This window comes from Gymnogyps californianus, chromosome 12 (assembly GCF_018139145.2).
Source record: "Gymnogyps californianus isolate 813 chromosome 12, ASM1813914v2, whole genome shotgun sequence".
Classification (NCBI taxonomy): domain Eukaryota; kingdom Metazoa; phylum Chordata; class Aves; order Accipitriformes; family Cathartidae; genus Gymnogyps; species Gymnogyps californianus.
The window spans coordinates 6,499,736-6,513,289 of NC_059482.1; the positions used below are offsets into that span (position 1 = coordinate 6,499,736).

The following is a 13,554-nucleotide window of genomic DNA, read 5'->3' on the forward strand; positions in this document are numbered from 1 at the left end:
CGCGTCCCCGTCCCGCACTCGCTTACCCGGTAAGTCCGGCGGGAGGCGGCGGGCAGGAAGGGGTTAAGGCGCTCCCCAGCTGACAGTCAGCTGATGGGGCCCTGATTGACAGCTCCGAAAAGTTTCCTTGTTTCTATACTATTATGCTAATGAGGGCTGGGATGGCGGCAGCCCATTGGTCCGGCCGCCGAGTCAATTTCCCATTTGACGTCAGGAGCGCTATAAAACTCAGCAATGCTTTTAAACTCTCCTGCTGGATGAAACCTTTAAAATATTTTTCATCTTCTTGCTGTAGCTTTGGGGTCGAGTTTTTTTTTTCCTCTCTCTCTTTTTTTTAACTATTATTATTATTATTATTTTGGTTGCGATATCGACTTTGATTTTTTTTTTTTTGTCTTCGCTCTCTTTTCCCTCCTCCCTTCCCCGATGAACCTCTCTTCTCGCTCTGCACTTTGCATGCGAAAGCCCAGAGGAAAGGCACCATGAAGTGTTAAAAATAACAAAACAAAACAAACCAGCAACAACAACAACAAAAAATTTACTCGCAACAACACCAGCTAACACTTCCAGCTGCAGTTTGCAAGCTGCAAAAGAGAGAGAGAGGAGAGAGAGAAGGGAGGGAGAGAGGAGGAAAAAAAAAAAACCTTTATGCAAAAGGCGAATAGCAAGAGCCCCTCGCTCTGATGCATCAGCGGCAGCGGAGACTCTGCAAAGGATAACGCGGAGCGGGAGCGAGAGCAGCCGGGGCGAATTGGAGCGGAGGCTGCGAGGGGCCGTGGCGAGAGGCAGAGGCAGGAGAGCGCGGAGCGGAGCGGAGCTCGCCAAAAATCAAGCTGGCTCACCCGGTGGCAACTCAGAGCAGTCCCCTCGCTCCCGGAGCGCACCCTTTCTGGAGGACTGTCAGCAGCAAAAGGATGGCATCAGAACTGGCAATGAGCAGCTCCGACCTGCCCACCAGTCCCCTGGCCATGGAATATGTTAATGACTTCGATCTGATGAAGTTTGAAGTGAAAAAGGAGCCGGTGGAGACCGATCGCATTATCAGCCAGTGCGGCCGCTTGATCGCCGGGGGATCGCTCTCTTCCACCCCGATGAGCACGCCCTGCAGCTCGGTGCCCCCGTCCCCCAGCTTCTCGGCGCCCAGCCCCGGCTCCGGCACCGACCAGAAGACCCACCTGGAAGACTACTACTGGATGACGGGCTACCCGCAGCAGCTCAACCCGGAGGCGCTGGGCTTCAGCCCCGAGGACGCGGTGGAGGCGCTGATCAACAGCAGCCACCACCCGCTGCCCGGCGCCTTCGATGGCTATGCTAGAGGGCAGCAGCTGGCCGCGGCCGCCGGCGCCGGCGGCTCCGTGCCGGCCGAGGAGATGGGCTCGGCGGCCGCCGTGGTGTCGGCGGTGATCGCCGCGGCGGCGGCGCAGGGCGGCGCGCCCCACTACCACCACCACCACCACCACCCGCACCACGGCGGCGGCGGCGGCGGCGGCGGGCACCCCCACGCCGCGGCGCCGGGCAGCGCGCCGCCCTCCTCCGCCTCCTCGGCCGCCGGCTCCGGCGGCGGCGGCGGCGGCGGCGGCGGCGCCGGGGGGCTGCACCACCCGCACCACGGCGGCGGCGGCGGCGGCGGCGGCGGCGGCCTCCACTTCGACGACCGCTTCTCCGACGAGCAGCTGGTGACCATGTCGGTGCGGGAGCTCAACCGGCAGCTGCGGGGCGTCAGCAAGGAAGAGGTGATCCGGCTGAAGCAGAAGAGGAGGACCCTCAAAAACAGGGGCTATGCCCAGTCCTGCCGCTTCAAGAGGGTCCAGCAGCGGCACGTCCTGGAGTCGGAGAAGAACCAGCTGCTGCAGCAAGTGGAGCACCTAAAGCAGGAGATCTCCAGGCTGGTCCGGGAGAGGGACGCCTACAAGGAAAAATACGAGAAGCTGGTCAGCAATGGCTTCAGAGAAAACGGATCCAGCAGCGACAACCCTTCCTCTCCAGAGTTTTTCATGTGAGTTCCCACAGCCTTGCCACCTTAACTAAAAGTTCTCCGTGTGAGTTGTTGTTGGGGGCTTTGCTAGAGCGACAACCCAGCTTGCCACCTTCTATTACTTTTTTTTTTTTTTAAACTCAAAACGATTTTAAAACAAAGTTGTTTTTTGGGTTGGTTTTTGTTTTTCTTTTGCTTTTTTTTTTCTTTTTAAGGTGGGCTGGCTCCGTGTTGGCCAACCTAAAGTTCTACATGAGTTCCTTTTCTGTTTATTATTATTATTATTTTTTTATTTTTGTGGGGGCTTGCTGTTGTGGTTTTTTTTATTAAATTTAAAAGATCCAACTCGCCACCAACTCAGTTCTTCATATGAAGCTTGCTCTTCTTTGAGACCTGCCATCCACATTATATATATATTTTTAAGTTCATGAGGTTTTTTTTTTCTTTTGAGCTTGCTGTGTCCAAAAAAGTCAGATTTTTTTTTTTTTGCCATCCTGAGTTCTTCATATGAGATTTGAGCTTTGCAAAAAGAAAAATAAAATAAAAAAAATAAAAAAAACCAAAACAAAAACAAAAAAATACAAAAACAATGTGAAATTTTTAGACTCCAGCTTGCTGAGTTCCATCAGTTTTTAGCGTTGTTGTGCAAAACTAGAGATATGCCTAGATCAACCTGCCAAAATCAAGCCTGCATCAACCTTCGGTGTGTTCATGTGAGTTTTGGCCTTAATCTGCCAAACGTGAGACTTTAGTCTGCCATTAGAATCCCATACTCATCTCATGCATTACGCTTGCTATTTTGTCTTAGCAACAATGAACTATAACTGTTTCGAAAGACTATGAAAAAGAGACATTATATTAATAAAAAACCCTGCATGCTGGTCATGTACGGTATAATTATTTTTTTTTTCTTTTGCTTGGAAATGGACTTTTGGAGACTATTATGGCATGGCATTCATCCTTTTGTTTTATTGCCTCATCACTTTTTTGGGTTGAAAGCAAAAAAGTGCAACCTTTGATCTTCCTCCTCCTCTTCCTCCCCATTAAAGTTTGCATCTGCTCTAAAACTGCTTTGAGTTACTCAAAACTTCAGACTTCCTTTTAAATGCACTGAAGCATTCCCTGTCAAAAAACCTGCCAGAATGGATTTTGATAACCTAATGTGGCAAAAAAAAATCACAAAAAAACCACAAAAAGAACTTTGGAAAGATGTTCAAAAACAAAATTCACATCCCACTTGGGGGGGACATTGAAACCATGCTGTTGCCTAAAACAGTCTAAAAATTAATTTTAAATGATCTGCCCCATTTTTTTTTCCTTTTGCATTTGGTCATTGTCAAATGTGGAATGCTCTGGGTTCCTAGTATATAATTTAATTCTAGTTTCTGTCATCTGTTAGCCCAGTTAAAATGTATGCTACAGATAAAGGAATGTTATAGATAAATTCGAAAGAGTTAGGTCTGTTTAGATGTAGATTTTTTTTTAAAGATTGATGCACTAAATTGTTTACTGTCGTGATGTAAAGGGGGGTAGAATTTGCAACGGGACTGTTTTAAAAAGTAGTTTATGCAGCATGTGCTTGCAACTTAAATATAAGTTGGGTATATGTAGTCCTTGCTATACCACTGACTGTATTTGAAAACCAAAGTATTAAAAGGGGGAGGCACCCCTGTTTATATCTATAGGGGTATTTTACATTCAAAATGTATGGGTTGGTTTTGTTTTTTTTTTTTTTTTCAAAATTGAAGTATTTGGGACTGAATTGCACTAAGATATAACCTGCAAGCATATAATACAAAAACAAAAAAAAAATTATGAACCTGTTTAGAACGCTAATACAATTTATGCAGTTATAAAGATGGCATTACTGCACAGTTTTAAAATGATGCAGATTTTTTTACAGTTGTATTGTGGTGCAGAACTGGATTTTCTGTAACTTCAAAAATTCCACAGTTTTAAAGGCAATAATCAGTAAATTTTATTTTCAGGGACTGATATCCTGTCTTTTAAAAAAAAATGGAAAGTAAATCTTACCACAATAAATATAAAAAAATCTTGTCAGTTACTTTTTCTTTTACATATTTTGCTGTGCAAAATTGTTTTATATCTTGAGTTACTAACTAACCACGTGTGATGTTCCTATGTGCTTTTCTTTCATTTTCGACTCTATGGTTATATCAAAAGAGAGAATAATCTACAATAATAAACTGCATTTTTTTGATTCCGTACTCAGTTTCTTAGTCTGTAGTTTAAAGTTCAATAACTCCGAGAGCAGTACTTCAGCGTACTGCCTGGCGAAGGGGTGATGCTGATACAAGAGCTGGACTCAATAATATTCAGGAGGGGAGAAGGAAAAGGATAGCTTCATGTAAAATGGAAAATTGTCGCCCGCTAGAAATCAAGTTATCTTTCAGGTAGATGAAAAATGTGAGCTTTCAGGTGCTGCTTCGACTTCTCAGTATTGCAATGAGCTCAGTTTCAGTGACTCAGATCATCCCACCAGGTTTTAGGAGATCTCAAAGGGGAGGTCTGCTTAAAAACCTGATGACATGATACAGCCCTATATTTTGATTGTTTTATGATGGAGTGAAGTGAAAGGGAAGACTTCACATCCTCTTACCATCTGATCCCAGCAAAGCATGCCTGTCTCTAGTAAGAGATGACACCGCATCAGGCTTGGCTTGTCACAGAGCCGCTTAATGCTAGATTGAAAGATTTGTTGCCATTTGGGTCCATACTGCCTCCTTTTTTTCTTTTCTTTGCGCCCCCCCCCCCCCCCCTTTCATTTGCCCTGTGGTTTTCTTTTTTTTTCTTTTTTCTTTTTTTTCTTTTTTTTTTTTTTTTTTGCTACAGGCCTTAGAAAGCCCAGAGAGAACTGAGGAGCAGAGGAAAAAAAAATTCAAAGGACTTCCTCCAAGTTTTGAGAGTTATTTGTCCTAAACAATCAATCCAAAGGTTAATGTGCTAGAAATGTTCAGGTCTCCAAGCCCCTCTTCACTGCAGTTCTCCATGTCAAAGGGCATTTCGACTTCGAAAAGGCTCCTCAAACCCTCGCCCCTTTTCGTTTAAAGCCACCTTCCCGAGAGCCTCCAGGGTCCATTTGCAGAGCCCCCTCCCACTCTTTGAATGGGATTATCTGCCCAGTTTATTTGAGAAGTGGAGGCCTCTCTGAAGGATGCTCCAGCCGCTCCAGGATGGAGGTTTTATCTCCAGACCCAGGCTCATAAACCCAGCACTTTTTTTTCCCTTTATATTTTCCCCCCCTGCTGTTGGTCCTTACTTCTTCCCAGCTGTAAGGTCATCCCTCCCGGGCGCTGCTGGCACTGAAAGGAGAGGACCTGTTGCCGTTCCTCTGCCCGGCTGGACCAGCCCACATCTCGGACCCCATCCTGCCCTGTGTGCTGAGGTCAGGATGTGGCCCTGAGCCCCCTCGCGGCACCTGCACCCACGAGAGCCTGAGTCAGTGGGCACTGGGTGCTACTGGAGGTCAACCTGCTCCTGCTGAGGTCCCTCTGGAGGGGATGGACACCCGGCCCCGCCGTGCGTGACAGCGGGTGTCGGTGGCTGTGGTCCCTGATGCCGATGCTGCGCCTCACCCCTCCCCAGTGCCGGGGCACCAACCTGCCCTTTGGCATCTGACCTGCTGTTGCACCAGGGTTTGAGTAATGGTTCAAGCTCCAGATTCTGGTTAATTCGAGTTCCATTTTCTGGTTAATGTGTAATCTGTGGGTAAACTGGTTGCTATTGGCCGAGCAGAGAATTATCTCCTCTCATAAAGACAGGGCTGCTTTTTACTTCTTCTCCCACCTCCCCTGCCCTGGCTGAGCCTTTACTGATGCCCAGGTTTTTTCGCAGGGGGTCACTTAGAGGCTTCGCTGCTGCCCCTGCTGAGAGCTCCCGAAGCAGCCCTGCCCTAAGGAAGGGAAGGGACGAGGCCTCTCCTCGGCAAAGCCCCCGCCGAAGCGGCGCTGCAGCCCCCAAGGGAGCGTGGAGCCCCAGGCCCCCGGAGTGGGACCCACTGCTGGTCCAGCCTCATCCTCGCACCCCTCTGCTGCTCTGGGTTTCCTCGCAGGCGAAGTTAGGAGCAGGCACTAGGATTTTAAAAGTGGTGTGAATCGACTGAGTAGTGCAGAGCAAGGGGAGCACTGCTGCCTCCCTGAAGTGTCTTCTTTCTCAGAGGAAAAAAAAAACCCACCCTGTTTGAACAGCGATAAGAGAAATCCTTCCTAGAAATAAACTGAGTGCAAAAGGGAAAATTCCCGTCACACACCCAACCTGAGAGGGAAAAAAGGCTCTCTCCCAGTTTGGCATCATTATGACACATAGCAATCTTGCTTTGCAAATAAAAAAAAATGCAGCCTTCCTTAGGCTGCACTTGAATTTCAGCCTGAAACATGCCAATTGCCCAACTGAAGGGGAAAAAAAATAGATGCACTTTTTAATGTTCACTAAAGCAAAGCGAGTATTGGGGTTCGCTGTATGAATCATTGCAGGGGAGCGCCCACCTTTGCCGCAGGACTGCTTGCTGAGGACTAATTGGAACTGCTCTGCTCTGAATAACCTACATTCATTAATCACGCTCTCGCTTGACTCTGGCCTCAATCCTGCTCCCATTGAGCTCGGAGGTACAATCCCCAGGGATTTCAAAGGGGAGCAGGCTCCCACTGTTCTCCCGCAGGTACTTCTCTGGCTAAAGCAGGGGGAATGCTGCCCAAGCTGGGCAATCGTGTGTCAAAAGGCATGCGTGGTCTTAATCTCCCCATCACTAACAACATCCTATTTCTCCCATAGTCCTATAGTGCTGTCCCATTTATTAACTATATTACAAAGAACTTTCATGTGACCGGTGCCGGGAGATACGTGCATGGAGAGTGGTCCTTTGCTGGCTGGGAAATGGTGTGCACCGCGGCTCAGCCCCCTCCTCCCTCCCCATCCCACCTTACACTTAAGCCTTTCTTATTTTCCCCCCCTAAAATGAAACATAACCCTCTGCTCGACCTCCGGGCTTCTGCTGAGTAGAGTCCAAGAGTGTTTTTGTGTTTGTGCTGCAGCGGTTTCCGTGCTCGAGAAATGTCATCCCAGACTGCATCCTAAAAAAACAGAGGGGAGAAGGGAGGGAAATATCCCAGTCACACCAGTGTATATTTATTTCTTGAACAATTTCTCGCCACCGCTGGGCAGGCGCTGTGCGAGAATCACCCATTTGCAAATGGAGCGGTGAGAGCTTCTATTTATTAGAAAGTCTTCTTCACCCTTTTAAAACAAAAATACCTGCGCTGAATCAAAATGCCACTTGAAAACTACCCCCACGCGAAACATGGCAGCAAATTTTTAGTTTAAAAAATGAACTTTCCCAGCTCTTTTTTTCCTTTCCTTTCCGAAAGCTTTTGCGCAGCTGTTTCCTCCCCCTCCCTCTGCGTAGTGTGTAGGAAGTTCTTGATCTAGAATCATTCATAATTTTAATACCAATTTCTATTTGACATAATATACTAATATCAGATAGAGAGTGTAGCTGCTTCCTGGATTTAGGGAGGAAATGATGCATATATCAGAATTATCTGCTCAGATGCCAGAACTACATTGGTGTCATTTCAGCATGTGCTGCATTGAAAGGAAATCCTCTATATTTATTACTCCGATCATCAGAGGAGCTAAATGGACCCACTGTTTCTGACACCTGTTCAGATGGCTGAATTTAAAATTTCACACAGGAAAAAAAAGATAATCCTACATACTTCAGTGTTAGGAATTAAGATTTTTCGATAAACTTTCTTCCCTCCCTCTTTCCAAATTGCTGTGTTGCGAGCGGCTGCCATGAGGCTTGGGCATTCCAGGGGTAGCTATGGAGAGTAGGATAGATTTTGTTTGCTCAGCCGGGACAAAAAACAATCCTGCTTGTACACACACACACACACTCGAGCTGTCTGTAGTCAAATGCTTCAGATACTTGTTTTAAGTGCAGGTCTTGGTATGAATAACACGAGGTAGCATACCCCGGGATGTGGCAGAGGTGAGCGGCTGTTGAGAGAATTCATCTTTTTGGGAGGGAGCTGAGCACTCAACCACTTCACACTTTTAAGGCTCCTCTAATGAATTTTTTGGGCACAGCAGATACAAATCAATAGATTAAAATACTGTACACTCTGCCGCATCTAATTCTTGACTGCCTGAAATTGTGGGGGAGGACCGAGAATAACATTTGTCACTCTCTGAGGGCTGAGTGCATTCAGATTTGTGAGCTCTAAGCCAACACGATGCAAAAATAGTCCAGGATGTGACTTAACTTTTCAAGTGAAAAGCGAAAGGCCAGGGATCGGCGAGGCTGTAGCCGGGTGTAACGGCAGATACGCAGCTCCAGCTCCAGCCCCAGCTATCTACCACCGTATCAGGTTGACCTGGCACAGTGTGATAACGTCTCAGTGCCCCCGATGCAAGCCGTCCGTATCTTATCGCTCTCTGAAATGATAATTTTCTTTCGCTGTTGCTGTACCCACTTTTTTTTCCCCGAAGTCTAGCTTTTAAACCCGAGCCACTTCCGACGCAGCAGTGAAGTGTGCAGGCCTGTAGTTGTGGTGCAGTGAGTTACGAGGATGGAGATTGCCCTGCCTCTCTCCTTGCTTGGTTTGAAGCCCTGTGGACTTTGTGACATGATTTCCTTTGCTTTTTTATTTTATTATTTTTTAATCCATCTCTATGAGACGTCTTGCATGGAGGGAATTAAAGCCAGAGCAGAAGTTTGCTAGAAGTGGTGTTTCTGCACCACGCAGAAAAAAAAATACCCAGCAAACAACAAATCGAGCAGTGTCTTCAAGTTTCCAGCGGGGGTAGGGAATGGAGTGTCCCTGGTTGCCGCTCTCAATTGTTAATTCATAAAGAAGCACAGTCCTGAAAAATGTTCTCAGCAGCTTGTCCCTCGTTAAAGCCGAAATGTCAATGACTGCGTACGGAGGCGTTAAGGCTCAACACCCTATTTCAGTGCGAGCTCTGGCATCTCCCTGCCCCTCATCCCTTGGTTTTCGGTGTTAAACTCGAGTGTTCCCGAGGGCTGCGGGGTGTCAGGGAGAGCAGGGTGCCCAGGACCATGGGGGCACACGTTTGCCTCCCCGCTGCCCTCCTGGCACCTGCCTCTGCCCAGGGAGAGCAGCACATTTGGGGAGAATTCTGGCACGGATGCTTAAACCCCTGCTTCCAGCAGCTTGAAAATAACCCGGGCCGGGGAGGGGGGGTCTATATAACGGTGGAAAGCCCCCCTCTCCCCCCGACGAGCTCTCCATCAGCACCCGCGGGGGGCTCGGCGGGCAGCCCGGGCTACACCCGTAGCCCGCAGCCGCGGGGCCGGGGGCGGCGGGGCGGGTCGCACCGGGGCGGCGGGGCCCGGCGAGGGGCTGCGCCGCGCACCGCCCCGGCCAGGCCGGCTTGGCCGCCACGTCGCGGGGCACAGGCCTTCCCCGGCCCCCGGCCCCGGGCACACGCATCCCCCGGGCCGGGGGGGGATGGAGGTGCTCACACATACACACACGGGTTGGGGGGCTGCCCCCAGCCCCGGGGTCCCACCACAGCCAGGTGCGGGGGCGGGGGGGGGGGGGGGAACAGGGACCCGGGCGGGGACCAGGAGGGACGGGGAAGGGTGAGGGCAGCATCCTTTGTTTGTTTGTTTGCTTGTTTGTTTGTGTCTAAACTCAATTCCTGGAACAAAAGGGGAGTCTGTGCGTAACTAAAGGATCCGTCCGTGCATCCAAAGCTTAGCTCCGGTGTGTCACCCAGGCGGCTTCAGCTGGCTGACCGTCCCCTAGGTATGTTCATAGAGCACTTCACCTGTTATTTTGTTCACAGTCTTCTCCTTTCCTCTTTTCTTTTCTTTTCTTTTCTTTTCTTTTCTTTTCTTTTCTTTTCTTTTCTTTTCTTTTCTTTTCTTTTCTTTTCTTTTCTTTTCTTTTCTTTTCTTTTCTTTTCTTTTCTTTTCTTTTCTTTTCTTTTTTCTTTTCTTTTCTTTTCTTTTCTTTTCTTTTCTTTTCTTTTCTTTTCTTTTCTCTTTTCTTTTCTTTTCTTTTCTCTCTTCTCTTCTCTTTCTCTTTCTCTTTCTCTTTCTCTTTCTCTTTCTCTTTCTCTTTCTTCCTTTCTCTTTTCTTGTTCTTACATTTTTCCCCTTTCCTTCCTTTTCTTTTTCCTTCCTTTTTTCTTTTCACCTACGCTCACATGGAGACTAATCTAAACCCCACTGCAATCAAAGGGAGCTTTTAAATGACATTTTGGATCAGGCCCTGAGATCTCTGCAGGGAGCAAGATGGGGGGGCAGTATTTACATTTCATGGCTTTTAAAGAATCTGAAGTACGGAGAACAGTGCTTTCCGAGGCTGAGTTTCCCAAGTCGACATAGTGGATGTATCTCAGAATGTGTATGCAATTCAGCTTAAAGCCCTTTTCTATAAGAAAGCGGGCAGATTCACTTTCCTGCAGCCTGAACCTCACTTCTCCAATTTTGAAACAAAAGTTTTTGCCAAGGCCTTGACAGTGGGCTGTCATGATGCTAAAGGGGATGGGGATAGAATCAGTTTTATTTGTTGGTATCAGCTTCTAAAGCTGTGGTGCTCTCCACTGCAAACAGCTCCTGCTCCCTCAAGCACTTGGAGCTGTTGCAGTGACATGTTAGTGACAATGAAAATGAGCCCGAAAGTGAACCAAACAAGACCTAGTATTTTTTTTTTTCTCTCCCCCACCCCACCCCCCTTAACTGCTTAGAAATTCCCTGATGAAAGCATTTTAATATGTAGGAAGAGCTGCTGGAGCCTGCAATGCGATTCAGTGTTTTGTGGTGTGGGATGAACAGATTTTCCTTTCCGTAGGGTTTCCTCCTGCAAAGTCATTGTAGAGGAGGGAATACTGTAAGATTAAATCTGGTTAAAATACTATATTCATGTCACACCAGATACAGTCTCCAGACTGTGCACAGTCTTTCAGCTTCCTTTATTGTGAAATCCTTTTAAAATAGCACAGTATAAAGTAGAAAACTTATTGAAGTATAAGTCTCTCGCACCAACTCTATCAGATAAAATGAAGGAAAGTGATCAGCCTTCTTAAATTAATAAATCTGCTTAGTGTCTCTGGCTGTCTTCACGCTGTATTACTTTCTTTGACTCTTTCCTTATTAATAAACTGATAGTTAAATAAAGCCGCTAAATTAATCAATGCGCCTTGCCGGTGAAAGCGGGTTGGTGCCATCCTGTTTCAGGTCTCCTGTGAAGTGGCTGAATGGTTGTGGTTTTACAGCAGGGATGGCCACAGCAAAGGCTGAGACTGCTAAAAGCAGGCTGACCACATCGCTTTCTGGATGCTTTTCAGGTGTGAGGCTTGAGTACCTATTCCTCTCTGCCCCACGCATTAATAACAGGATGGATTCACCGATTGGCATAAAAGCAGAGGTCATCTTGAGGAAAATGACACCAAAGGTCTATGGGAGTCATTTGCTTTAAGAGATCCCGGGCGGTGTGCCAAGTATTGCATTTAAGGGAGCACCGTCCCCTTTCTCAGAAAAAAACCAAAAGAAAAGGAAAACCAAAAAAAAAAAAGGAACCGTTGCTTTCAGTGGCACGCGGGGACCGTTTCAATGCGCCTGTCCCACCTTTGGGTGGGATGTGGGAGAGGGATCATTCAGCTGGCACCGAACGTGCAGCGGACTTTTGTTTTCAAAGCTGCAGAGCTGATCTGGAATCAAAATGCTGAAAAAGCGCCTATAGTTTGTCTTGCTTTTTTTTTTTATTCAAACCGATCAGACTTGTGCTTTATCCGTGCTCTGATTATGCTGTACGGTTACAATAAATGGATGGAACTGAAGCATTCCTGCAGGCGGTTTATAGAAAATATATGTATATGCCTGTGTCTACACATTCAGGGAGAGAAAGTTAACTATAAGGGACACAACAAAATATCCATATTTAAGAAATGTGGATTGACTCACTGACTTATCTCACTTATTGTACAAAGATTCACTCTATGTTGAATTTTTTTTTAAATTAGATTTTAAATATGTGTTGACAGGATGAATTTGTACAGTGTGAGTAACTGCAGGGAGAAATGACAGCTCTGCTTTTGTTATTAAACTACTGTCTGGAAAATAATGGAGTGTGTACAAAAATTGATTATTATTTTGCCAATTACATTAGTGCAGCTAATAACAATCATTAGGAAAGAAATACAGAAAGCTACACGCTTTCAGGTCTTAGAAGCTGATGTTCACTGGTGAGGCAAAAAATACGTGTTTTTAAGGTAATTTGTCAGTAAGAGTCTCCTGTTATTAATGTGAAGTAAAGACTAGATGTGTGAGCTAGAAATGTTTCACTTCAAACTGTGTTAATTTCTTCTTCACTCACTCACAGTTAATAAACAGTACAAGAGACTTTCTAAATTTAATTTGGGATTTTAATATAAAAGGTCCTATTCTGTACCATAGTGGCACAACAGACATGTTTTACAATGTTAAAAATTCCTTTTAATAATGGTTTATTTTAATATATTTACTAAATTAGGTACCCGAGAGAATCATCTACAACGGTGATGTGAAAATCCCTGTTACCTGAGGTCAAAAAAAAAAAAAGGTATGTTTTCATTTTCATTAGCAATTTGACATATTTCAGCAGGGGTGGTAATTTCGCTGCTTTGTTTTCTGCTGCTAAGACGACGTTTTTTGGTCCAACCCTGGGGAGCTGGTGACAGTCTGTGGTGCAGTTTGCTGGGCTTTCGGATGAGACTGGCTTTCAGGTGTCTACAAGAACCATTTGCAATGATGGGGCTTTGTACTTTTGTCAGCCAGGCAGCTCTCCCGTGTCCCACAACTCATATATAATCCTTTGCAAATGTTTTCTTTCTTTTTCTTCAAATGCTAGCGGTCAGACATCAGCTACGGGGATTAAGGATGCGTCTTCTGAAGATCTCCCTCAGATCTTGATGAAAATCATGAGTCTGTGTTAGATGACTTCTGTACTGACAAATTACAATAGAGTTTAATTCACAGCACTGCTTTCCTCTGGAAATTCGTGTTCATTCAGTCTGTCAACATTGACTAAAAAATATGCTGCTAATGAAAATGTGGGAATTAAACTTTCAGTCCCTTCCCCTGCTAGACTCAAACAGGCACTTTATTTTTTCTGTGGAATCTGATTTTTATTGACCTTGACTATAAAAAAATACTAAGAAGCTTAAATGAGCACCAAGGTTGCAATGACAGATTCCTGTGTGAATTTTTTTATGAAACCTCCTATTTTAGTTAAGAACACAGGCTACCGTACAGCTTACCGCACTTTGATCAACAGTTATGTGCTATTAGAAAGCAGTTGAATTTTATTAGCTCATGGAATTAAGCTTGTTTTATTCTTCATTATTATTTGTTATTTTTTATTATTAAAAATTTGAGTGAGGATGGGGAAGATGTATTTGGTGCTCTAGACTCTACATTAAATAGCACCGAGAGGAGGTTTTGTTGGTGTACAGGCTGCGCGAATAGGTTTCTCAAGGAGCACCAGAAGAGGTTCATTTTGAGCCTGATGCTCCTCTCACTTCCCCCAGGAACACCCCGGGCAGGGGTT

The 13,554-nt window shown here is 46.0% G+C and overlaps 1 protein-coding gene across 2 annotated transcripts; it reads left to right on the plus strand.

Moving 5' to 3' along the window:
- The first annotated feature begins 435 nt into the window (after window positions 1-435).
- MAF (MAF bZIP transcription factor) lies at window positions 436-12,547 on the plus strand. 2 transcript variants are annotated; one of them, XM_050903910.1, is made up of 2 exons: window positions 436-1,996; window positions 12,499-12,547. In XM_050903910.1, the coding sequence occupies exons 1-2, from the start codon at window positions 915-917 to the stop codon at window positions 12,530-12,532; spliced, it is 1,116 nt and encodes a 371-aa protein (XP_050759867.1). In that variant the 5' UTR covers window positions 436-914; the 3' UTR covers window positions 12,533-12,547. The 2 variants fall into 2 exon arrangements, with proteins under 2 accessions (XP_050759867.1, XP_050759868.1); XM_050903911.1 differs by lacking the exon at window positions 12,499-12,547 and having other exon boundaries at window positions 436-1,310; window positions 1,425-4,203.
- Window positions 12,548-13,554: the final 1,007 nt, after the last annotated feature.

Excerpts from the sequence above, each read along its gene's own strand:
- MAF (XM_050903910.1), top strand. The coding sequence starts at position 915 with ATGGCATCAGAACTGGCAATGAGCAGCTCCGACCTGCCCACCAGTCCC. Across the intron at positions 1,997-12,498 it reads TCCTCTCCAGAGTTTTTCAT|GTACCCGAGAGAATCATCTA; the intron begins GTGAGTTCCCAC and ends TTACTAAATTAG.